At 51.1% G+C, this 27,111-nt stretch overlaps 1 protein-coding gene across 1 annotated transcript in view; it reads left to right on the top strand.

Annotated features, from left to right (window-relative positions):
• LOC140398325 (myosin light chain 4-like) overlaps window positions 1–27,111 on the top strand; it is a 186,011-nt gene that overhangs the window by 122,302 nt on the left and 36,598 nt on the right. The window contains exons 4-5 of the mRNA XM_072486892.1: window positions 709–882; window positions 10,811–10,888. Of these exons, the coding sequence (XP_072342993.1) occupies window positions 709–882; window positions 10,811–10,888 (252 nt within the window). The remainder of the gene's footprint in view (window positions 1–708; window positions 883–10,810; window positions 10,889–27,111) is intronic.

Below are 27,111 nucleotides of genomic sequence, written 5' to 3'. Positions count from 1 at the left end.
ACTCCACTCACAGTCTCGCTCTTTCTCACACTCTTTTATCCCCCCGACTCCACTCACTGTCTCGCTCTTTCTCACACTCTTTTATCCTCCCGACTCCACTCACAGTCTCGCTCTTTCTCACACTCTTTTATCCCCCCGACTCCACTCACTGTCTCGCTCTTTCTCACACTCTTTTATCCTCCCGACTCCACTCACAGTCTCGCTCTTTCTCACACTCTTTTATCCCCCCGACTCCACTCGCAGTCTCGCTCTTTCTCGCACTCTTTTATCCTCCCGACTCCACTCACAGTCTCGCTCTTTCTCACACTCTTTTATCCTCCCGACTCCACTCACAGTCTCGCTCTTTTTCACGCTCTTTTATCCTCCCAGTTCCGATCTCAAATCTCGCATTTTTATCCTCCCGACTCCACTCTCACTCTCGCTTTTTTTCGTGCTCTTTCATTTCCCTGGTTCTGCTGGTTTTCCTGTGAACTGGTTGCAGGACAACATATACACCTTTATTAATATCCATTAGAATGGACGGTAGCCTGTATTCAGTTCACTCCCTGAATCATCCTGAGGTTCCAAGCAGGTAGAATTGACCCTCTAATTTTTTTAACACAATTTGCCCTTGAGGCCTGAAGCGCTTCAAACTTCTCTCACTCCAGCCAGACCTGCTTTCTGGAGGATCCCATCAGTCTGAGTGACAGTGTGTTTTGCTCCTTGCAGAGATGAATCAGAAGATGTTGGACTTTGAGACCTTCCTCCCAATGCTGCAGCACATCTCCAGGAACAAGGACCAAGGCACATATGAAGACTTTGTAGAAGGTTTGAAAGTCTTTGACAAGGAAGGAAATGGAACTGTTATGGGAGCTGAGCTTCGTCACGTGCTAGCTACACTGGGTGAGTTGTTATAGTAACCCTTCAGTTTGGAGAGGAGGTGAGCTTGGAGTTCTTTCCATTGCACACAGAGGATCTGGATATCGATATTAGATTATTATTGATTGTTAATTTCTCCTCCTTTCCCTCCATTTAGCTGTTCAGAACGTAACTCTCTCAAGCTTCCTGCCCTTGCCTGTCTGCTGTTCACTCCTCTTCCTGGGAACTGTAAAAATAATAATCTTTATTAGTGTGACAAGCAGGCTTACATTAACAATGCAACGTCCAAATTACCTAACAAGCAGGCCTTTTGGGACTTCTGGGAGGAAACCGGAGCACCCGGTGGAAACCCACGCAGACACAGGGAGAACGTGCAGTCTCCTCATAGACAGTGACCCAGACCGGGTTCCTGGCATTGTGAAGCAACAGTGCTAACCACTGTGTTACCATGCCGCCTGTCATGATATGCAGACATGCAGATAATGATATACAGACAGGCACAGACAGGCAGCTAATGAACACAGAGAACAGGACATGACCAATGAGCAGGCAGGACACTCAGGGGTGGTATCTCACTATAAAAGGCACGAGGCGCTCACACTCCGCCTCTTTCCACTGATGAACATCTACAGAGTGAGTCAGGGTGTATGTCCAGTATCACACCTCCAGCACGTGGCTAAGAGCTAGTCTGGTTCAGTCAGACAGAGTAACCACACTTAGGATAGCAGAGAGTCAAACTCATAGAGAACTGTGCTAACTGTGCTACTGGTTCAATAAATCAGATTGAACTAGCTTCAAGGTCTGGAGTATCTTTTGGTTAAAGCTGCATCCAGTTGCAGCCTGTGTTATCCCAGAGTCCATAACACAACATGCTACCAGGACACTGCTTAATCTAGGTGGTTTACCTCAGTCCGTTCTGTGACGACCAGCGAATGTATCCAGGCACCATGGAGAAGATTCAGGGTCCTCACCAGCTCAGGACCTCCGGCAATCTCAGTGCCAACTGGCAACTGGTGGACATTCAAGTAAAAGTTTCTGCTGTACATGGAAGCTTCAGACCTCGTGGGTGCGTCTGATGCAAGGAAGATCGCGCTTCTCCTCTCAACAGCGGGTGATCAAGCCATCGAACTCTTCAACTCTTTTCACTTCACTGAAGGCCAGAAGACAAAGTTTCAGACCATCCTGGACAAGTTTGACAGTCACTGTGAAGTGGACACCAATGAAATCTTGGAGCGCTACATATTCAAACAACGTCTACAAGGTAAAGATGAATCTTTCAACTCCTTCTTAACTGACCTCCGCCTGCTAGCGCTGTCCTGCAGCTTTGGTGATATTGCTGACTCCATGATCAGAGACCAAATCGTTTTTGGAGTTCACTCTGATCCTCTGAGAGAGCAGCTACTGAAAATCAAGCACATGACCCTGCCAGTCACGATTGAAACAGGCAGAGTGCAGGACCACGCCAAAAATCGCTATGCCCAGTACAAAGCAGATGAAAATGAGAAACATAGAACATAGAAAATACAGCACAGAACAGGCCCTTCAGCCCACGATGTCGTGCCGAACCTTTGTCCTAGATTAATCATAGATTATCATTGAATTTACAGTGCAGAAGGAGGCCATTCGGCCCTTTGAGTCTGCACCGGCTCTTGGAAAGAGCACCCTACCCAAACTCAACACCTCCACACAACACCAAGGGCAATTTTGGACACATATATCATGGCCAATCCACCTAACCTGCACATCTTTGGACTGTGGGAGGAAACCGGAGCACCCGGAGGAAACCCACGCAGACACGGGGAGGACGTGCAGACTCCGCACAGCCAGTGACCCAAGCCGGAATCGAACCTGGGACCCTGGAGCTGTGAAGCAATTGTGCTATCCACAATGCTACCGTGCTGCCCTTACTGTGGGAAGCCTGGACACTATGCAGCCTTGTGCAGGTCTGCACCACCAGTCAGGGGCCAGCGCTCCCAATTCCGACGACGGCGCGTTCAGAGTGTGCAACAACAATTACAGGATTCTCATCCTGGTAGCACAACGGATCCAGAGGAAGAATGCCTGGACTCCGCCTACTGTGTGGGCATCATTACCAAATGTGAATATGCCACATCCAACTCATCACAAATTCAATCCATCCTCGCTGTAGATTCTGCGGACGAATGGCGTGCGGTGATGCAGGTCAACCACTGCTCCATCCAGTTTAAGCTGGACACAGGTGCTTCTGCCAACCTCGTCTCACAGGCAGATTTCAAACGCATCAAGAAGCCCCCAAGATCCTTCCAGCAGCCTGCAGGCTCCGGGACTACAATGGAAATGCCATCACGGCACTGGTGTCCTGCCATCTACTCGTCTCCAACTGGAGCACCCATGCACGGTTACGTTCTGAAATTGTCAAGCCAGACAGGGCATCCCTACTTGGCGCGCATGCCTGCAAGCAGCTGAACCTCGTGCAGCAGGTTTACACAACGACATCCTCCAGTGTGGATCTTCAGGCCGGCATTGACGACATCCTCGCTCAGTATCCGGATGTGTTCGACGGGATGGGCACGCTGCCATATCGATACAAGATTCTGCTACGACCTGATGCCAAGCCAGTGGCCCACGCACCACGCCGGGTCCCGGCTCTGCTGAGGGAGCGCCTGAAGGCACAGCTCAAGGATCTTCAGCAACAGGGCATCATTTCCAAGGTAACCGAACCGACTGACTGGGTCAGCTCGATGGTATGTGTTAGAAAGCCTTCGGGCGACCTGCGCATCTGCATTGATCCCAAGGATCTCAATAAGAATATAATGCGTGAACACTACCCCTTCCTGAAGCGGAGGAACTCACCAGTGAGATGGCACACGCACGTTTTTTCACCAAGTTAGATGCGTCACATGGATTTTGGCGAATCCAGCTGGATGAGTCCAGCAGAAGGCTCTGCACCTTCAACACACCGTTTGGCATTGTCTCAGCATCGTAGATCTTCCATTGCATCATGGAGCAGATGATGGAGGGTATTGAAGGGGTTTGTGTGTATGTGGACGACATCATCATAAGGTCCACAACCCCTGAAGAGCATGTTTCCCATCTCCAGTAGGTATTCTGCCGTGTCCATGCCAATGGCCTGAACTGAACAGGTCCAAATGTTACTTTGGCATGTTGACACTCAAGTTCCTAGGTGACCAGATCTCTCAGCAGGACGTGCACCCGGACACAGACAAGGTCATGGCCATCAAAGCCATGAAGGTCCCTGAAGACAAGAAGGCGGTGTTGCGCTTCCTGGGCATGGTCAATTTTCTGGGCAAGTTCATCCCAAACCTGGCCTCACACACCACGGCCCTACGAAACCTGGTGAAAAAGTCCACTGCCTTTGAGTGGAAGGCAGCACATCAGGCAGAGTGGTTGGAGCTGAAAGCCAAGCTCACCACTGCACCCGTCTTGGCATTTTGCAACCCAGACAGGGAGATGAAGATCTCGACAGATGCAAACCAGGATGGCATCTGTGCAGTGTTGCTTCAACGTGATGACACTTCATCCTGGGCACTGGTAGCCTACGCATCGAGGGCCATGGCGTCCACCGAAACAAGGTATGCGCAAATAGAGAAGGAATGCCTGGGTCTTCTCACTGGCATTCTCAAGTTTCACGACTAGTGTCTACGGCCTGCCAACATTCACTGTCGAGACGGATCATAGGCCTCTGGTCCACATTATCCACAAGGACCTGAACGACATGACGCCTCGGTTGCAGCGCATCCTCCTCAAACTCAGAAGGTACGACTTTGACTTAGTGTACACACCTGGCAAGGAGTTCATCACCGCTGATGCATTGTCCCGCTCCATCACATTGCCTAGTGAACCGCTGGAAATCATCTGGCAGATTGAATCACAGGTGCAGCTATGTGCTAGCACCCTCCCGGCACCTGATGAGAAGGTGGTTCATATCCGCGAGGAGACAGCCAAAGACCCCCTCTTGCAGTGTGTCATGCACCACCTCGAAAGGGCAGTGCCCTCAATTTTATAATGTAAAGGACGAACGACCTGACAGTGATTGATGGTATCCTCCTCAAGCTGGACTCCGCGGATTGTCATTCCACTCAGTCTCCAGAGCTTGGTGCTCCGCCAAATCCATGAGGGACACCTGGGCGTCGAGAAGTGCAGGCACAGAGCCAGGCAGGCTGTCTACTGGCCCGGTATTAGCCAGGACATCTCGAACACGGTCCTGAACTGTGCGACCTGTCAACGCTTCCAGCCAGCGCAGAGCAAGGAGACGCTCCAGCAGCATGAAATCGAGACCTCCCCGTGGTCCAAGGTTGGCATCGGCCTCTTTCGTGCGAATGGTCGTGACTACGTGTTGATTATTGACTATTTCTCCAACTACCCTGAAGTCATGAAGCTCTCGGACCTCATATCTCGGACCGTCATCAAGGCCTGTAAGGAGACATTCTCGAGGCATGGTATCCCTCTCACTGTCATGAGTGACAATGGCCCGTGCTTCAACAGCCACGCGTGGTCTATGTTTGCCAAGTCATACCAAGTCACTTCCAGCCCACACTATCCGCAGTCCAATGGGAAAGTCCAAAGGGGAGCACATTGTGAAACAGCTCATCTGCAAGGCCGCGGATTCTGCTTCTGGCATCTACCTCGCGCTGCTTGGTACAGGGTGACCCCACTGTCCACTGGCATGTCGCCGGCTCAACTCCTGATGAACAGGGACCTGCGGACGACACTTCCAGCCATACACTTGCCCAATCTGGATCACCTCCCGGTGCTGCTGAAGGTGCAGCGTCTCCGAGACCGGCAAAAGCAGGGCGATGATGCTCATGCCACCGATATGCCCGTGTTATCCCCAGCAGACACCGTCAGGATCAAGATACCGGATGGTGGCTGGTCAGCTCCAGCTGTCGTTGTTTGACAGGCTGCGCCCCGCTCGTATGTTGTGCGTCTGGCTGATGGTTCTGTTGTGCGACAGCACTGCGCAAGGTTGCCTGCCCGCAACCGCTTTCTTCTCCGTTTCCTTCCGTTGTTTTGCCACCTCCTGATTCCTCGAACTACGAGGCCACCAGTCAGGCTTCCATCCCGCCTGTCAAGGCGCCGTCGTCCCCACCGCCACCTCTCTGGCGGTCGACAAGGATCAGACACAAGCCCCAGAGACTAGACTTATGAACATTTGTTTTGTTTGCTATGTTCTGTTTTCTCACATGTAAATCACAGCTGTCTTCACATGTAAATATGTTCACATATGCCACCGCTTGTAAATATGTTAATATATGCCACCACATGTAAGTACGTTCCCATGTGCCAACAAAACATAAAAAAAGGGAGATGTCATGATATGCAGTCATGCAGATAATGATATCCAGACAGGCACAGACAGGCAGTTAATGAACACAGAGAACAGGACATGACCAATGAGCAGGCAGGACACTCAGGGGTGGTATCTCACTATAAAAGGCACGAGGCACTCACACTCCGGCTCTTTACACTGATGAACATCTACAGAGTGAGTCAGGGTGTATGTACAGTATCACACCTCCAGCACATGGCTAAGAACTAGTCTGGTTCAGTCAGACAGAGTAACCACACTTAGGTTAGCAGAGAGTCGAACTCATAGAGAACTGTGCTAACTGTGCTACTGGTTCAATAAATCAGATTGAACTAACTTCAAGGTCTGGAGTATCTTTTGGTTAAAGCTGCATCCAGTTGCAGCCTGTGTTATCCCAGAGTACATAACACACACTACCCATAAACCCCAGCCCACACTCACCTTCTTAACAAACTGACCGTTTCTGATATCATAAAACTCCCCAATATCATAACTGATTATTAAATGCCCTCTGAACAATACAGTCCATTACTGCCAGTGATCACTGGGCGCTGCCTTATGTCCCTTTACATTGCGCAGTCCATGGCACCTGCATGTTTGGGTGGGGGAGGTTAATGCAGAGGTGTGTCCACTGATCGGGTTTGTTTTGCCATGGCTCACCTAGCTATCTCCAGGGCTATTCCAAGTCAGGAACAATAAAGCAAACCCGGATTTGATTCCAACCTCGGGTGACGAGCTGTGTGGAGTTTGCACATTCTCTCCGCGGGTTTCCTCCGGGTGCTCTGGTATTCTCCCACAGTCCAAAGATGTGCTGGTTAGGTGGATTGGCCATGCTAAATACCCCTTAGTGTCCTGGGATGTGCAGGTTAGTTTGCGAGGATGGGGTGGCCCCAGTGGGCCTAGGTAGGGACCTCTTTTAGTGGTGCAGACTCGATGGGCCAAATAGCCTCCTCCTGCACAGTGGGCTAAACAGCTGGCTTGTAATGCAGAACAATGCCAGCAGCGCAGGTTCAATTCCCATACCAGCCTCCCCGAACAGGCGCCGGAATGTGGCGACTAGGGGATTTTCACAGTAACTTCATTGAAGCCTACTTGTGACAATAAGCGATTATTAAAATTATTAGAGATTCTGTGGGATTCTAAAAGAACAGGGTTGCAGGGAATCCATCGGATTGCAGTTAATCATTAGCAAAGGGGAGAGTTAAAACACAGGTTGCGAGGGACATTGGGCCCTAGAAGAGGATTTTGGAATAGTGGTTTGAAATAATAAGTGGAACAGATGTGTGGCTCTCTCTCTCGAGTAGTTCAACACTAGGAGGGAGAGCAGAATTGTTTGACCAATATTATGGAAGTGATGCTCTGTGAGATCGAGCCTTTGACTATCAGCCGGCCATCAGAAGCTGGGATCTAGGCAAATCTCCACTGCTCTGCTGGGGCAGTAATGGGATCATTCACCTTCAACATGGCCGACTAGGTCCTTGTCTCAGACCATCACTGCATGGTCTCACCATGGACCAGACCCAGAACAGAAACTCACTGCCCGGGAATTCAGCCATAGCGAGCACTGGGCATGTCTGTCACAGTGTTGTCCTCACTCTGCATCTTTCTGCAGGATCTGAAATGTCTAGCATTCCCCAGCTTTACGCCCTGTGCTAGCTGTGTGTCAGCAGAGTGCACTGGAGCAGCTAGTTGGCCCTGTTCATGCGTGTATCAAACAGGTTTACATCAGCTCTAATTCTGAGGATGAGTAAAACTGTTACTTCCACCATGACAACATCACCCGTTTCTGCCCCAAGTTCAACTCCTCTGCTGCGGAAACCCTCGTCTGTGTCCCTTCCCCCTTTTAATTTGATAATTCCAATAATCTCCGCCCTCCACACCCTTCTTAAACCTAACTTCATCCAAAGCTCTGCCATCCCATCAGGGTGACATCACGTGATTTTCGCTATCATGTGACTGAGTGCTTCCAGCAGTGGTTAATGCCCGATCCATACTGAGGGAGATCAACTTTCATCTCTTTCTGTGGAATCTGTTACTACCATTCACTCCACCCAGTCTGTAATTTAAACACACTCAGATCACGGAGCCTATCAGAGCTCATCATTCCAGTCCACTGGGTCACTGTTATTCTGTGTATAAACAGCTCTGAACCCCTCAATTAGATTCCAGTGTAACTCACTCCTGGTTATCTGTTATTATTCTATGTACAAACCAACCCAAAGCCCTCAATTAGATTCCCGTCTGCAGTTGATGTTATTTTGGCTCCATTGTGGGACAATTAAACATTTTTAAATCTGAGAAGATAAATAAAGTTGGTATTATAGCTGGAATACATCAGTAGTGAGGGTTTATCCCTGAATTTAGCTACCTTTAATCATCTAATGAGTCTGTATCCGCGATAGTTTCCTCGAACAGTATGTAATGGAACCTACGAGGGAACAAGCGGTCCTAGATCTGGTCCTGTGTAATGAGACAGGAGTGATTCAGGATCTCATAGTTAGGGATCCTCTCGGAAGGAGCGATCACAATATGGTGGAATTTAAAATACAGATGGAGGGTGAGAAGGTAAAATCAAGCACTAGTGTTTTGTGCTTAAACAAAGGAGATTACAATGGGATGAGAGAAGAACTAGGTAGAAGAACTAAGGTAGACTGGGAGCAAAGACTTTATGGTGAAACAGTTGAGCAACAGTGGAGAACCTTCCAAGTGATTTTTCACAGTGCCCAGCGAAGGTTTATACCAACAAAAAGGAAGGACGGTAAAAAGAGGGAAAATCGACCGTGGATATCTAAGGAAATAACGGAGAGTATCAAATTGAAGGAAAAAACATACAAAGTAGCAAAGATCAGTGGGAGACTAGAGGACTGGGAAATCTTTAGGGGACAACAGAAAGCTACTAAAAAAGCTATAAAGAAGAGTAAGATAGATTATGAGAGTAAAGTTGCTCAGAATATAAAAACAGATAGTAAAAGTTTCTACAAATACATAAAACAAAAAAGAGTGGCTAAGGTAAATATTGGTCCTTTAGAGGATGAGAAGGGAGATTTAATAATGGGAGATGAGGAAATGGCTGAGGAACTGAACAGGTTTTTTGGGTCGGTCTTCACAGTGGAAGACACAAATAACATGCCAGTGACTGATGGAAATGAGGCTATGACAGGTGAGGACCTTGAGAGGATTGATATCACCAAGGAGGTAGTGATGGGCAAGCTAATGGGGCTAAAGGTAGACAAGTCTCCTGGCCCTGATGGAATGCATCCCAGAGTGCTAAAAGAGATGGCTAGGGAAATTGCAAATGCTCGAGTGATAATTTACCAAAATTCACTAGACTCTGGGGTGGTCCCGGCGGATTGGAAATTAGCAAACGTGACACCACTGTTTAAAAAAGGAGGTAGGCAGAAAGTGGGTAATTATAGGCCAGTGAGCTTAACTTCGGTAGTAGGGAAGAAGCTGGAATCTATCATCAAGGAAGAAATAGCGAGGCATCTGGATGGAAATTGTCCCATTGGACAGACGCAGCATGGGTTCATAAAGGGCAGGTCGTGCCTAACTAATTTAGTGGAATTTTTTGAGGACATTAACAGTGCGGTAGATAACGGGGAGCCAATGGATGTGGTATATCTGGATTTCCAGAAAGCCTTTGACAAGGTGCCACACAAAAGGTTGTTGCATAAGATAAAGATGCATGGCATTAAGGGGAAAGTAGGAGCATGGATAGAGGATTGGTTAATTAATAGAAAGCAAAGAGTGGGGATTAATGGGTGTTTCTCTGGTTGGCAATCAGTAGCTAGTGGTGTCCCTCAGGGATCAGTGTTGGGCCCACAACTGTTCACAATTTACATAGATGATTTGGAGTTGGGGACCAAGGGCAATGTGTCCAAGTTTGCAGACGACACTAAGATAAGTGGTAAAGCAAAAAGTGCAGAGGATACTGGAAGTCTGCAGAGGGATTTGGACAGGCTAAGTAAATGGGCTAGGGTCTGGCAGATGGAATACAATGTTGACAAATGTGAGGTTATCCATTTTGGTAAGAATAACGGCAAAAGGGATTATTATTTAAATGATAAAAAATTAAAACATGCTGCTGTGCAAAGAGATCTGGGTGTGCTAGTGCATGAGTCGCAGAAAGTTGGTTTTCAGGTGCAACAGGTGATTAAGAAGGCAAATGGAATTTTGTCCTTCATTGCTAGAGGGATGGAGTTTAAGACTAGGGAGGTTATGCTGCAATTGTATAAGGTGTTAGTGAGGCCACACCTGGAGTATTGTGTTCAGTTTTGGTCTCCTTACTTGGTTGTTTCCACTGGCGGGTGAAAGCAGAACTAGGGGGCATAGCCTCAAAATAAGGGGAAGTAGATTTAGGACTGAGTTTAGGAGGAACTTCTTCACCCAAAGGGTTGTGAATCTATGGAATTCCTTGCCCAGTGAAGCAGTAGAGGCTCCTTCATTAAATGTTTTTAAGATAAAGATAGATAGTTTTTCGAAGAATAAAGGGATTAAGGGTTATGGTGTTCGGGCCGGAAAGTGGAGCTGAGTCCATAAAAGATCAGCCATGATCTCATTGAATGGCGGAGCAGGCTCGAGGGGCCAGATGGCCTACTCCTGCTCCTAGTTCTTATGTTCTTATGTTCTTATGTTACTCGGTAGGTGAGAAGATGACAGAAAATGAAGTGGAGCAGTTAATGGCTGGTCACGAGGATTCAAATGGATGCGTCAATTACGAAGGTGAGACCAGAATGAGAGCAGGCGACACCTCCACAAACACCAATGAGGAAGCTCACTGTGAACACAGCTCTCTGCAACTCACTCACTGTCCTGTCACTCCAACTCACTCACTGTCCTGTCACTCCAACTCTCTCTGTCCCCTCACGCCAGCTCACTCACTATCCTGTCACTCCAACTCACTCACTGTCCTGTCACTCCAACTCTCTCTGTCCCCTCACTCCAACTCACTCACTATCCTGTCACTCCAACTCACTCACTGTCCTGTCACTTCAACTCTCTCTGTCCCCTCACTCCAACTCACTCACTATCCTGTCACTCCAACTCACTCACTGTCCTGTCACTCCAACTCTCTCTGTCCCCTCGCTCCAACTCTCTCTGTCCCCTCACTCCAACTCACTCTCTGTCCTGTCACTCCAACTCACTCACTGTCCTGTCACTCCAACTCTCTCTGTCCCCTCACTCCAACTCACTCACTGTCCTGTCACTCCAACTCACTCACTGTCCTGTCACTCCAACTCTCTCTGTCCCCTCACTCCAACTCACTCACTGTCCTGTCACTCCAAATCTCCCTGTCCCCTCACTCCAACTCACTCTCTGTCCTGTCACTCCAACTCACTCACTGTCCTGTCACTCCAACTCTCTCTGTCCCCTCACTCCAACTCACTCACTGTCCTGTAACTCCAACTCACTCACTGTCCTGTCACTCCAACTCACTCTCTGTCCCCTCACTCCAACTCTCTCTGTCCGCTCACTCCAACTCTCTCTGACCCCTCAATCCAACTCACTCTATGTCCCCTGACTCCAACTCTCTCTGTCCTGTCACTCCAACTCACTCTGTGTCCCCTCACTCCAACTCTCTCTGTCCCCTCACTCCAACTCTCTCTGACCCCTCAATCCAACTCACTCTCTGTCCCCTCACTCCAACTCTCTCTGTCCTGTCACTCCAACTCACTCTCTGTCCCCTCACTCCAACTCTCTCTGTCCTGTCACTCCAACTCACTCTCTGTCCCCTCATTCCAACTCTCTCTGTCCCCTCACTCCAACTCTCTCTGTCCCCACACTCCAACTCACTCACTATCCTGTCACTCCAACTCACTCACTGTCCTGTCACTCCAACTCACTCTCTGTCCCCTCACTCCAACTCTCTCTGTCCCCTCAATCCAACTCACTCTCTGTCCCCTCACTCCAACTCTCTCTGTCCTGTCACTCCAACTCTCTCTGTCCCCTCACTCCAACTCTCTCTGTCCTGTCACTCCAACTCACTCTCTGTCCTGTCACTCCAACTCTCTCTGTCCCCTCACTCCAACTCTCTCTGTCCCCTCACTGCAACTCACTCTCTGTCCTGTCACTCCAAATCTCTCTGTCCCCTCACTCCAACTCACTCACTGTCCTGTCACTCCAACTCACTCACTGTCCTGTCACTCCAACTCACTCACTGTCCTGTCACTCCAACTCACTCTCTGTCCTGTCACTCCAACTCTCTCTGTCCCCTCACTCCAACTCTCTCTGTCCTGTCACTCCAACTCACTCTCTGTCCTGTCACTCCAACTCTCTCTGTCCCCTCACTCCAACTCTCTCTGTCCCCTCACTCCAACTCACTCTCTGTCCCCTCACTGCAACTCACTCTCTGTCCTGTCACTCCAAATCTCTCTGTCCCCTCACTCCAACACACTCACTGTCCTGTCACTCCAACTCTCTCTCTGTCCTGTCACTCCAACTCACTCACTATCCTGTCACTCCAACTCACTCACTGTCCTGTCACTCCAACTCTCTCTCTGTCCTGTCACTCCAACTCTATCTGTCCCCTCACTCCAACTCTCTCTGTCCCCTCACTCCAACTCACTCACTATCCTGTCACTCCAATTCACTCACTGTCCTGTCACTCCAACTCTCTCTGTCCTGTCACTCCAACTCTCTCTGTCCTGTCACTCCAACTCACTCACTGTCCTGTCACTCCAACTCACTGTCCTGTCACTCCAACTCACTCTCTGTCCCCTCACTCCAACTCACTCACTGTCCTGTCACTCCAACTCACTCACTGTCCTGTCACTCCAACTCACTCACTGTCCTGTCACTCCAACTCTCTCTGTCCCCTCACTCCAACTCACTCACTGTCCTGTCACTCCAACTCACTCTCTGTCCTCTCATTCCAACTCACTCTCTGTCCCCTCACTCCAACTCACTCACTGTCCTGTCACTCCAACTCTCTCTGTCCCCTCACTCCAACTCACTCTCTGTCCTGTCACTCCAACTCACTCTCTGTCCCCTCACTCCAACTCACTCACTGTCCTGTCACTCCAACTCTCTCTGTCCCCTCACTCCAACTCACTCACTGTCCTGTCACTCCAACTCACTCACTGTCCTGTCACTCCAACTCACTCACTGTCCTGTCACTCCAACTCACTCACTGTCCTGTCACTCCAACTCTCTCTGTCCCCTCACTCCAACTCTCTCTGTCCCCTCACTCCAACTCACTCACTGTCCTGTCACTCCAACTCACTCACTGTCCTGTCACTCCAACTCTCTCTGTCCCCTCACTCCAACTCACTCACTGTCCTGTCACTCCAACTCACTCTCTGTCCTCTCACTCCAACTCACTCTCTGTCCCCTCACTCCAACTCACTCACTGTCCTGTCACTCCAACTCTCTCTGTCCCCTCACTCCAACTCTCTCTGTCCCCTCACTCCAACTCACTCACTGTCCTGTCACTCCAACTCACTCACTGTCCTGTCACTCCAACTCTCTCTGTCCCCTCACTCCAACTCACTCACTGTCCTGTCACTCCAAATCTCCCTGTCCCCTCACTCCAACTCACTCTCTGTCCTGTCACTCCAACTCACTCACTGTCCTGTCACTCCAACTCTCTCTGTCCCCTCACTCCAACTCACTCACTGTCCTGTAACTCCAACTCACTCACTGTCCTGTCACTCCAACTCACTCTCTGTCCCCTCACTCCAACTCTCTCTGTCCCCTCACTCCAACTCTCTCTGACCCCTCAATCCAACTCACTCTATGTCCCCTCACTCCAACTCTCTCTGTCCTGTCACTCCAACTCACTCTGTGTCCCCTCACTCCAACTCTCTCTGTCCCCTCACTCCAACTCTCTCTGACCCCTCAATCCAACTCACTCTCTGTCCCCTCACTCCAACTCTCTCTGTCCTGTCACTCCAACTCACTCTCTGTCCCCTCACTCCAACTCTCTCTGTCCCCTCACTCCAACTCTCTCTGTCCCCTCACTCCAACTCACTCACTATCCTGTCACTCCAACTCACTCACTGTCCTGTCACTCCAACTCACTCTCTGTCCCCTCACTCCAACTCTCTCTGTCCCCTCAATCCAACTCACTCTCTGTCCCCTCACTCCAACTCTCTCTGTCCTGTCACTCCAACTCTCTCTGTCCCCTCACTCCAACTCTCTCTGTCCTGTCACTCCAACTCACTCTCTGTCCTGTCACTCCAACTCACTCTCTGTCCCCTCACTCCAACTCTCTCTGTCCCCTCAATCCAACTCACTCTCTGTCCCCTCACTCCAACTCTCTCTGTCCTGTCACTCCAACTCTCTCTGTCCCCTCACTCCAACTCTCTCTGTCCCCTCACTCCAACTCTCTCTGTCCCCTCACTCCAACTCACTCTCTGTCCCCTCACTGCAACTCACTCACTGTCCTGTCACTCCAACTCTCTCTGTCCCCTCACTCCAACTCACTCACTGTCCTGTCACTCCAACTCTCTCTCTGTCCTGTCACTCCAACTCACTCACTATCCTGTCACTCCAACTCACTCACTGTCCTGTCACTCCAACTCTCTCTCTGTCCTGTCACTCCAACTCTATCTGTCCCCTCACTCCAACTCTCTCTGTCCCCTCACTCCAACTCACTCACTATCCTGTCACTCCAATTCACTCACTGTCCTGTCACTCCAACTCTCTCTGTCCTGTCACTCCAACTCTCTCTGTCCTGTCACTCCAACTCACTCACTGTCCTGTCACTCCAACTCACTGTCCTGTCACTCCAACTCACTCTCTGTCCCCTCACTCCAACTCACTCACTGTCCTGTCACTCCAACTCACTCACTGTCCTGTCACTCCAACTCACTCACTGTCCTGTCACTCCAACTCTCTCTGACCCCTCACTCCAACTCACTCACTGTCCTGTCACTCCAACTCACTCTCTGTCCTCTCACTCCAACTCACTCTCTGTCCCCTCACTCCAACTCACTCACTGTCCTGTCACTCCAACTCTCTCTGTCCCCTCACTCCAACTCACTCTCTGTCCTGTCACTCCAACTCACTCTCTGTCCCCTCACTCCAACTCACTCACTGTCCTGTCACTCCAACTCTCTCTGTCCCCTCACTCCAACTCACTCACTGTCCTGTCACTCCAACTCACTCTCTGTCCCCTCACTCCAACTCACTCTCTGTCCTCTCACTCCAACTCACTCTCTGTCCCCTCACTCCAACTCACTCTCTGTCCCCTCACTCCAACTCTCTCTGTCCCCTCACTCCAACTCACTCACTGTCCTGTCACTCCAACTCACTCTCTGTCCTGTCACTCCAACTCACTCACTGTCCTGTCACTCCAACTCACTCACTGTCCTGTCACTCCAACTCACTCAGTGTCCTGTCACTCCAACTCTCTCTGTCCCCTCACTACAACTCTCTCTGTCCCCTGACTCCAACTCACTCACTGTCCTGTCACTCCAACTCACTCACTGTCCTGTCACTCCAACTCACTCACTGTCCTGTCACTCCAACTCTCTCTGTCCCCTCACTCCAACTCACTCACTGTCCTGTCACTCCAACTCACTCTCTGTCCTCTCACTCCAACTCACTCTCTGTCCCCTCACTCCAACTCACTCACTGTCCTGTCACTCCAACTCTCTCTGTCCCCTCACTCCAACTCTCTCTGTCCCCTCACTCCAACTCTCTCTGTCCCCTCACTCCAACTCACTCACTATCCTGTCACTCCAATTCACTCACTGTCCTGTCACTCCAACTCACTCACTGTCCTGTCACTCCAACTCTCTCTGTCCCCTCACTCCAACTCACTCACTGTCCTGTCACTCCAACTCTCTCTGTCCCCTCACTCCAACTCACTCTCTGTCCTGTCACTCCAACTCACTCACTGTCCTGTCACTCCAACTCACTCTCTGTCCTGTCACTCCAACTCACTCTCTGTCCCCTCACTCCAACTCACTCACTGTCCTGTCCCTCCAACTCTCTCTGTCCCCTCACTCCAACTCACTCACTGTCCTGTCACTCCAACTCACTCACTGTCCTGTAACTCCAACTCTCTCTCTGTCCTGTCACTCCAACTCACTCACTGTCCTGTCACTCCAACTCACTCACTGTCCTGTAACTCCAACTCTCTCTCTGTCCTGTCACTCCAACTCACTCACTGTCCTGTCACTCCAACTCACTCACTATCCTGTCACTCCAACTCACTCACTGTCCTGTCACTCCAACTCTCTCTGTCCCCTCACTCCAACTCACTCACTGTCCTGTCACTCCAACTCACTCTCTGTCCTGTCACTCCAACTCACTCTCTGTCCCCTTACTCCAACTCACTCACTGTCCTGTCACTCCAACTCTCTCTGTCCCCTCACTCCAACTCACTCACTGTCCTGTCACTCCAACTCACTCACTGTCCTGTAACTCCAACTCTCTCTCTGTCCTGTCACTCCAACTCACTCACTGTCCTGTCACTCCAACTCACTCACTGTCCTGTCACTCGAACTCACTCTCTGTCCTGTCACTCCAACTCACTCTCTGTCCCCTCACTCCAACTCACTCACTGTCCTGTCACTCCAACTCTCTCTGTCCCCTCACTCCAACTCACTCACTGTCCTGTCACTCCAACTCACTCACTGTCCTGTAACTCCAACTCTCTCTCTGTCCTGTCACTCCAACTCACTCTCTGTCCTGTCACTCCAACTCACTCTCTGTCCTGTCACTCCAACTCTCACTGTCCCCTCACTCCAACTCACTCACTGTCCTGTCACTCCAACTCACTCACTGTCCTGTCACTCCAACTCACTCTCTGACCCCTCACTCCAACTCACTCACTGTCCTGTCACTCCAACTCACTCTCTGTCCCCTCACTCCAACTCACTCACTGTCCTGTCACTCCAACTCTCTCTGTCCCCTCACTCCAACTCACTCACTGTCCTGTCACTCCAAATCACTCACTGTCCTGTCACTCCAACTCTCTCTGTCCCCTCACTCCAACTCACTCACTGTCCTGTCACTCCAAATCACTCACTGTCCTGTCACTCCAACTCTCTCTCTGTCCTGTCACTCCAACTCTCTCTGTCCCCTCACTCCAAATCACTCTCTGTCCTGTCACTCCAACTCACTCACAGTCCCCTCACTCCAACTCTCTCTGTCCCCTCACTCCAACTCTCTCTGTCCCCTCACTCCAGCTCACTCACTGTCCTGTCACTCCAACTCACTCACTGTCCTGTCACTCCAACTCACTCTCTGTCCTGTCTCTCCAACTCACTCACTGTCCTCTCACTCCAACTCACTCACTGTCCTGTCACTCCAACTCTCTCTCTGTCCCCTCACTCCAACTCACTCACTGTCCTGTCACTCCAACTCTCTCTGTCCCCTCACTCCAACTCACTCACTGTCCTGTCACTCCAACTCTCTCTGTCCCCTCACTCCAACTCACTCACTGTCCTGTCACTCCAACTCACTCGCTGTCCTGTCACTCCAACTCACTCACTGTCCTGTCACTCCAACTCTCTCTCTGTCCCCTCACTCCAACTCACTCACTGTCCTGTCACTCCAACTCTCTCTGTCCCCTCACTCCAACTCACTCACTGTCCTGTCACTCCAACTCTCTCTGTCCCCTCACTCCAACTCACTCACTGTCCTGTCACTCCAACTCACTCACTGTCCCCTCACTCCAACTCACTCTCTGTCCTGTCACTCCAACTCACTCACTGTCCTGTCACTCCAACTCACTCTCTGTCCTGTCACTCCAACTCACTCACTGTCCTGTCACTCCAACTCACTCACTGTCCCCTCACTCCAACTCACTCTCTGTCCTGTCACTCCAACTCACTCACTGTCCCCTCACTCCAACTCACTCTCTGTCCTGTCACTCCAACTCACTCACTGTCCTGTCACTCCAACTCACTCTCTGTCCTGTCACTCCAACTCACTCACTGTCCTGTCACTCCAACTCACTCTCTGTCCTGTCACTCCAACACTCACTGTCCCCTCACTCCAACTCACTCACTGTCCCCTCACTCCAACTCACTCACTGTCCTGTCACTCCAACTCACTCACTGTCCTGTCACTCCAACTCTCTCTGTCCCCTCACTCCAACTCACTCACTGTCCCCTCACTCCAACTCACTCACTGTCCTGTCACTCCAACTCACTCACTGTCCTGTCACTCCAACTCTCTCTGTCCCCTCACTCCAACTCACTCACTGTCCTGTCACTCCAACTCACTCTCTGTCCTGTCACTCCAACTCTCACTGTCCCCTCACTCCAGCTCACTCACTGTCCTGTCACTCCAACTCACTCACTGTCCTGTCACTCCAACTCACTCTCTGTCCCCTCACTCCAACTCACTCTCTGTCCTGTCACTCCAACTCTCTCTCTGTCCCCTCACTCCAACTCACTCACTGTCCTGTCACTCCAACTCTCTCTGTCCCCTCACTCCAACTCACTCACTGTCCTGTCACTCCAACTCACCCACTGTCCTGTCACTCCAACTCACTCACTGTCCTGTCACTCCAACTCACTCACTGTCCTGTCACTCCAACTCTCTCTGTCCCCTCACTCCAGCTCACTCACTGTCCTGTCACTCCAACTCTCTCTGTCCCCTCACTCCAACTCACTCACTGTCCTGTCACTCCAACTCACCCACTGTCCTGTCACTCCAACTCACTCACTGTCCTGTCACTCCAACTCACTCACTGTCCTGTCACTCCAACTCTCTCTGTCCCCTCTCTCCAACTCACTCACTGTCCTGTCACTCCAACTCACTCACTGTCCTGTCACTCCAACTCTCTCTGTCCCCTCACTCCAACTCACTCTCTGTCCTGTCACTCCAACTCTCTCTCTGTCCCCTCACTCCAACTCACTCACTGTCCTGTCACTCCAACTCTCTCTGTCCCCTCACTCCAACTCACTCACTGTCCTGTCACTCCAACTCACTCACTGTCCTGTCACTCCAACTCACTCTCTGTCCCCTCACTCCAACTCACTCACTGTCCTGTCACTCCAACTCTCTCACTGTCCTGTCACTCCAACTCACTCTCTGTCCCCTCACTCCAACTCACTCACTGTCCTGTCACTCCAACTCACTCTCTGTCCCCTCACTCCAACTCACTCTCTGTCCTGTCACTCCAACTCACTCTCTGTCCCCTCACTCCAACACTCACTGTCCCCTCACTCCAACTCACTCACTGTCCTGTCACTCCAACTCTCTCACTGTCCTGTCACTCCAACTCACTCTCTGTCCCCTCACTCCAACTCACTCTCTGTCCCCTCACTCCAACTCACTCTCTGTCCCCTCACTCCAACTCACTCACTGTCCTGTCACTCCAACTCTCTCACTGTCCTGTCACTCCAACTCACTCTCTGTCCCCTCACTCCAACTCACTCACTGTCCTGTCACTCCAACTCTCTCTGTCCCCTCACTCCAACTCACTCACTGTCCTGTCACTCCAACTCACTCACTGTCCTGTCACTCCAACTCACTCTCTGTCCCCTCACTCCAACTCTCTCTGTCCTGTCACTCCAACTCACTCACTATCCTGTCACTCCAACTCTCTCTGTCCCCTCACTCCAACTCACTCTCTGTCCTGTCACTCCAACTCTCTCTCTGTCCCCTCACTCCAACACTCACTGTCCTGTCACTCCAACTCACTCTCTGTCCTGTCACTCCAACTCACTCTCTGTCCTGTCACTCCAACTCACTCTCTGTCCTGTCACTCCAACTCACTCACTGTCCTGTCACTCCAACTCACTCTCTGTCCTGTCACTCCAACTCACTCACTGTCCTGTCACTCCAACTCTCTCTGTCCCCTCACTCCAACTCTCTCTGTCCCCTCACTCCAACTCACTCACTGTCCTGTCACTCCAACTCTCTCTGTCCCCTCACTCCAACTCTCTCTGTCCCCTCACTCCAACTCTCTCTGTCCCCTCACTCCAACTCACTCACTGTCCTGTCACTCCAACTCACTCACTGTCCAGTCACTCCAACCCACTCTCTGTCCTGTCACTCCAACTCTCACTGTCCCCTCACTCCAACTCTCTCTGTCCCCTCACTCCAACTCACTCACTGTCCCCTCACTCCAACTCTCTCTGTCCCCTCACTCCAACTCTCTCTGTCCCCTCACTCCAACTCACTCTCTGTCCCCTCACTCCAACTCACTCTCTGTCCTGTCACTCCAACTCTCACTGTCCCCTCACTCCAACTCTCTCTGTCCCCTCACTCCAACTCACTCACTATCCTGTCACTCCAACTCTCTCTGTCCCCTCACTCCAGCTCACTCACTGTCCTGTCACTCCAACTCACTCTCTGTCCTGTCACTCCAACTCTCACTGTCCCCTCACTCCAACTCTCTCTGTCCCCTCACTCCAACTCACTCACTGTCCCCTCACTCCAACTCTCTCTGTCCCCTCACTCCAACTCTCTCTGTCCCCTCACTCCAGCTCACTCACTGTCCTGTCACTCCAAGTCACTCTCTGTCCTGTCACTCCAACTCACTCTGTCCCCTCAATCCAACTCACTCACTGTCCCCTCACTCCAACTCTCTCTGTCCCCTCACTCCAACTCACTCACTATCCTGTCACTCCAACTCACTCTCTGTCCTGTCACTCCAACTCACTCTGTCCCCTCAATCCAACTCACTCACTGTCCCCTCACTCCAACTCTCTCTGTCCCCTCACTCCAACTCACTCACTATCCTGTCACTCCAACTCTCTCTGTCCCCTCACTCCAGCTCACTCACTGTCCTGTCACTCCAGCTCACTCACTGTCCTGTCACTCCAACTCTCTCTGTCCCCTCACTCCAACTCACTCACTGTCCTGTCACTCCAACTCTCTCACTGTCCTGTCACTCCAACTCTCTCTGTCCCCTCACTCCAACTCACTCACTGTCCCCTCACTCCAACTCACTCACTATCCTGTCACTCCAACTCTCTCTGTCCCCTCACTCCAACTCTCTCTGTCCCCTCACTCCAGCTCACTCACTGTCCTGTCACTCCAACTCACTCACTATCCTGTCACTCCAACTCTCTCTGTCCCCTCACTCCAGCTCACTCACTGGCCTGTCACTCCAACTCACTCACTATCCTGTCACTCCAACTCTCTCTGACCCTTCACTCCAACTCTCTCTGTCCCCTCACTCCAGCTCACTCACTGTCCTGTCACTCCAACTCTCTCTGTCCCCCTCACTCCAACTCACTCACTGTCCTGTCACTCCAACTCTCTCACTGTCCTGTCACTCCAACTCACTCTCTGTCCCCTCCCTCCAACTCTCTCTGTCCCCTCACTCCAACTCACTCACTATCCCCTCACTCCAACTCACTCACTATCCTGTCACTCCAACTCTCTCTGTCCCCTCACTCCAACTCTCTCTGTCCCCTCACTCCAGCTCACTCACTGTCCTGTCACTCCAACTCTCTCTGTCCCCTCACTCCAACTCACTCACTGTCCTGTCACTCCAACTCACTCACTATCCTGTCACTCCAACTCTCTCTGTCCCCTCACTCCAACTCACTCACTGTCCTGTCACTCCAACTCACTCACTATCCTGTCACTCCAGGTCTCTCTGTCCCCTCACTCCAACTCTCTCTGTCCCCTCACTCCAGCTCACTCACTGTCCTGTCACTCCAACTCACTCACTATCCTGTCACTCCAGGTCTCTCTGTCCCCTCACTCCAACTCTCTCTGTCCCCTCACTCCAACTCACTCACTGTCCTGTCACTCCAACTCACTCACTGTCCTGTCACTCCAACTCACTCACTTTCCTGTCACTCCAACTCTCTCTGTCCCCTCACTCCAACTCACTCACTGTCCTGTCACTCCAACTCACTCACTATCCTGTCACTCCAGGTCTCTCTGTCCCCTCACTCCAACTCTCTCTGTCCCCTCACTCCAACTCACTCACTGTCCTGTCACTCCAACTCACTCACTGTCCTGTCACTCCAACTCACTCACTTTCCTGTCACTCCAACTCTCTCTGTCCCCTCACTCCAACTCTCTCTGTCCCCTCACTCCAGCTCACTCACTGTCCTGTCACTCCAACTCACTCACTATCCTGTCACTCCAACTCTCTCTGTCCCCTCACTCCAGCTCACTCACTGTCCTGTCACTCCAGCTCACTCACTATCCTGTCACTCCAACTCTCTCTGTCCCCTCACTCCAACTCACTCTCTGTCCTGTCACTCCAACTCTCTCTGTCCCCTCACTCCAACTCACTCACTGTCCTGTCACTCCAACTCTCTCTGTCCCCTCACTCCGGCTCACTCTCTGTCCCCTCACTCCAACTCTCTCTGTCCCCTCACTCCAGCTCACTCACTGTCCTATCACTCCAACTCACTCACTGTCCTGTCACTCCAACTCTCTCTGTCCCCTCACTCCAACTCTCTCTGTCCCCTCACTCCAACTCTCTCTGTCCCCTCACTCCAGCTCACTCACTGTCCTATCACTCCAACTCACTCTCTGTCCTGTCACTCCAACTCTCTCTGTCCTGTCACTCCAACTCACTCTCTGTCCCCTCACTCCAGCTCACTCTCTGTCCTGTCACTCCAACTCACTCACTGTCCTGTCTCTCCAACTCTCTCTGTCCCCTCACTCCAGCTCACTCTCTGTCCTGTCACTCCAACTCACTCACTGTCCTGTCACTCCAACTCACTCACTATCCTGTCACTCCAACTCTCTCTGTCCCCTCACTCCAACTCACTCATTGTCCTGTCACTCCAACTCTCTCTGTCCCCTCACTCCGGCTCACTCTCTGTCCCCTCACTCCAACTCTCTCTGTCCCCTCACTCCAGCTCACTCACTGTCCTATCACTCCAACTCACTCACTGTCCTGTCACTCCAACTCTCTCTGTCCCCTCACTCCAACTCTCTCTGTCCCCTCACTCCAGCTCACTCACTGTCCTATCACTCCAACTCACTCACTGTCCTGTCTCTCCAACTCTCTCTGTCCCCTCACTCCAGCTCACTCTCTGTCCTATCACTCCAACTCACTCACTGTCCTGTCACTCCAACTCACTCTCTGTCCCCTCACTCCAGCTCACTCTCTGTCCTGTCACTCCAACTCACTCACTGTCCTGTCTCTCCAACTCTCTCTGTCCCCTCACTCCAGCTCACTCTCTGTCCTGTCACTCCAACTCACTCTCTGTCCTATCACTCCAACTCACTCTCTGTCCTGTCACTCCAACTCACTCTCTGTCCCCTCACTCCAGCTCACTCTCTGTCCTGTCACTCCAACTCACTCACTGTCCTGTCTCTCCAACTCTCTCTGTCCCCTCACTCCAGCTCACTCTCTGTCCTGTCACTCCAACTCACTCACTATCCTGTCACTCCAACTCTCTCTGTCCCCTCACTCCAACTCACTCACTGTCCTGTCACTCCAACTCTCTCTGTCCCCTCACTCCGGCTCACTCTCTGTCCCCTCACTCCAACTCTCTCTGTCCCCTCACTCCAGCTCACTCACTGTCCTATCACTCCAACTCACTCACTGTCCTGTCACTCCAACTCTCTCTGTCCCCTCACTCCAACTCTCTCTGTCCCCTCACTCCAACTCTCTCTGTCCCCTCACTCCAGCTCACTCACTGTCCTATCACTCCAACTCACTCTCTGTCCTGTCACTCCAACTCACTCTCTGTCCCCTCACTCCAACTCTCTCTGTCCCCTCACTCCAACACTCACTGTCCTGTCACTCCAACTCTCACTGTCCCCTCACTCCAACACTCACTACCCTGTCACTCCAGCTCACTCACTGTCCTGTCACTCCAACTCACTCTCTGTCCCCTCACTCCAACACTCACTGTCCCCTCACTCCAGCTAACTCACTGTCCTGTCACTCCAACTCACTTACTGTCCTGTCACTCCAACTCACTCTCTGTCCCCCTCACTCCAACTCACTCACTGTCCTGTCACTCCAACTCTCTCTGTCCCCTCACTCCAACTCTCTCACTGTCCTCTCACTCCAGCTCGCTCACTGTCCTGTCACTCCAACTCACTCTCTGTCCCCTCACTCCAACACTCACTGTCCTGTCACTCCAGCTCACTCACTGTCCTGTCACTCCAACTCACTCTCTGTCCCCTCACTCCAACACTCACTGTCCTGTCACTCCAACTCACTCACTGTCCTGTCACTCCAGCTCACTCACTGTCCTGTCACTCCAACTCACTCTCTGGCCCCTCACTCCAACTCACTCACTGTCCTGTCACTCCAACTCTCTCACTGTCCCCTCACTCCAGCTCGCTCACTGTCCTGTCACTCCAACTCACTCACTGTCCCCTCACTCCAACTCACTCTCTGTCCCCTCACTCCAACTCTCTCTGTCCCCTCACTCCAACACTCACTGTCCTGTCACTCCAACTCTCACTGTCCCCTCACTCCAACACTCACTACCCTGTCACTCCAGCTCACTCACTGTCCTGTCACTCCAACTCACTCTCTGTCCCCTCACTCCAACACTCACTGTCCTGTCACTCCAGCTAACTCACTGTCCTGTCACTCCAACTCACTTACTGTCCTGTCACTGCAACTCACTCTCTGTCCCCCTCACTCCAACTCACTCACTGTCCTGTCACTCCAACTCTCTCACTGTCCTCTCACTCCAGCTCGCTCACTGTCCTGTCACTCCAACTCACTCTCTGTCCCCTCACTCCAACACTCACTGTCCTGTCACTCCAGCTCACTCACTGTCCTGTCACTCCAACTCACTCTCTGTCCCCTCACTCCAACACTCACTGTCCTGTCACTCCAACTCACTCACTGTCCTGTCACTCCAGCTCACTCACTGTCCTGTCACTCCAACTCTCTCACTGTCCTGTCACTCCAGCTCACTCACTGTCCTGTCACTCCAACTCACTCACTGTCCTGTCACTCCAGCTCACTCACTGTCCTGTCACTCCAACTCTCTCACTGTCCTGTCACTCCAGCTCACTCACTGTCCTGTCACTCCAACTCTCTCACTGTCCTGTCACTCCAACTCACTCTCTGGCCCCTCACTCCAACTCACTCACTGTCCTGTCACTCCAACTCACTCACTGTCCTGTCACTCCAACTCACTCACTGTCCTGTCACTCCAGCTCACTCACTGTCCTGTCACTCCAACTCTCTCACTGTCCTGTCACTCCAGCTCACTCACTGTCCTGTCACTCCAACTCTCTCACTGTCCTGTCACTCCAACTCACTCTCTGGCCCCTCACTCCAACTCACTCACTGTCCTGTCACTCCAACTCTCTCACTGTCCCCTCACTCCAGCTCGCTCACTGTCCTGTCACTCCAACTCACTCACTGTCCCCTCACTCCAACTCACTCTCTGTCCCCTCACTCCAACTCTCTGCAACTCTCGCCTGTCCCCTGTTACGAAACCCTGGGTGAGTGCGCAGACAATTCCAGGCCCCACTCATCTTGGAGTCACAACACAAGTGAATTAACCAATAATTCTGATTTTTTAAAAAACAAAATCTTTGACCCTTGGCTGCCCAATAATCACACTCAATAACCTTTTATTTATAACAAGAATAAAGATGAAATATGCGGTAATTACAGCTGGATAACATGCAGGCTACCCCCCCCCCTTTTAACTGTCCCACCCTCTGCCCACACACACATACAATACCGACAAACGCAGAGGGGGTAGAGTGGGTAAAAATAATAAGGGATAAGGACAAAAGATAAGAGTCCTTCCTTCAGAAGATGCTTCCTTTGCAACAGAGTTCCTCCCAGCACGGTGGCTGATCAAAGCCTCTGGTTTACAGCTAGTGATGGTCTTCTTGACAGAGTCATTCATTCAGTGCGATACTTACAGGTTGCAGGCCTTCTGAAGATTCACTTTAGTTCTTATTGAACTGGGCCTTCAACTCAAAGGCTCACATTCAGGCCTATTTATTTGCTGCGACAGTGTCTCACATCAACTCTCGCCATCAGCTTGGGATTTGCTTTCAAGCCTTTGCTGTCTCAGGGGAATAATACCTAGATGTACTGGAGAGAGAATCAGCTGCCACAGTGGCCGGATGAAGAGATTCTAGCTGGATCTTTTGAGAGAGAATTAATTGGAATCCTCTACTCAGACTGCCGAACCAAAAGTGAAACTACAATGGAACCTCGTGACTCTGAGAAACATTCCAGTGAGGTAATATCCAATCACCACCTGTTAATGGGCAGGGTACAGCCGCTTGGGCCCATTCAATGGCCACCAGCCACATCAATCAATCTGAGTCATCACTGATGTCAGTCAAGAACAGCACTGCCTTCTGCTCGAATGAAAGGTACAGCCCACCTTGGATTGGATTGGAATGCATTTGTTTATTGTCACGTGTACCGAGGTACAGTGAAAAGTATTTTTCTGCGAGCAGCTCAACAGATCATTACGTACATGGAAAGAAAAGGGAATAAAAGAAAATACATGATAGGGCAACACAAGGTACACAATGTAACTACATAAGCACTGGCATAGGATGAAGCATACAGGGGTGTAGTGTTAATGAAGTCAGTCCATAGGAGGGTCATTTAGGAGTCTGGTAACAGCGGGGAAGAAGCTGTTTTTGAGTCTGTTCGTGCGTGTCCTCAGACTTCTGTATCTCCTGCCCGATGGAAGAAGTGGGAAGAGTGAGTAAGCCGGGTGGGAGGGGTCTTTGATTATGCTGCCCGCTTTCCCCAGGCAGCGGGAGATGTAGATGGAGTCAATGGATGGGAGGCAGGTTCGTGTGATGGACTGGGCGGTGTTCACGACTCTCTGAAGTTTCTTGCGGTCCTGGGCCGAGCAGTTGCCATACCAGGCTGTGATGCAGCCCGATAGGATTCTTTCTATGGTGCATCTATAAAAGTTGGTAAGAGTTAATGTGGACATGCCGAATTTCCTTAGTTTCGTGAGGAAGTATAGGCGCTGTTGTGATTACTTGGTGGTAGCGTCGACGTGGGTGGACTAGGTTAGATTTTTGGAGATGTGCACCCCTAGGAATTTGAAACTGCTAACCATCTCCACCTTGACCCCGTTGACACTGACAGGGGTGTG

Source organism: Scyliorhinus torazame, chromosome 21, assembly GCF_047496885.1.
Source record: "Scyliorhinus torazame isolate Kashiwa2021f chromosome 21, sScyTor2.1, whole genome shotgun sequence".
In the NCBI taxonomy this organism is placed as follows: domain Eukaryota; kingdom Metazoa; phylum Chordata; class Chondrichthyes; order Carcharhiniformes; family Scyliorhinidae; genus Scyliorhinus; species Scyliorhinus torazame.
Note: the sequence above shows the minus strand (reverse complement) of the source record. Positions and strands in the feature narration are given on the sequence as shown.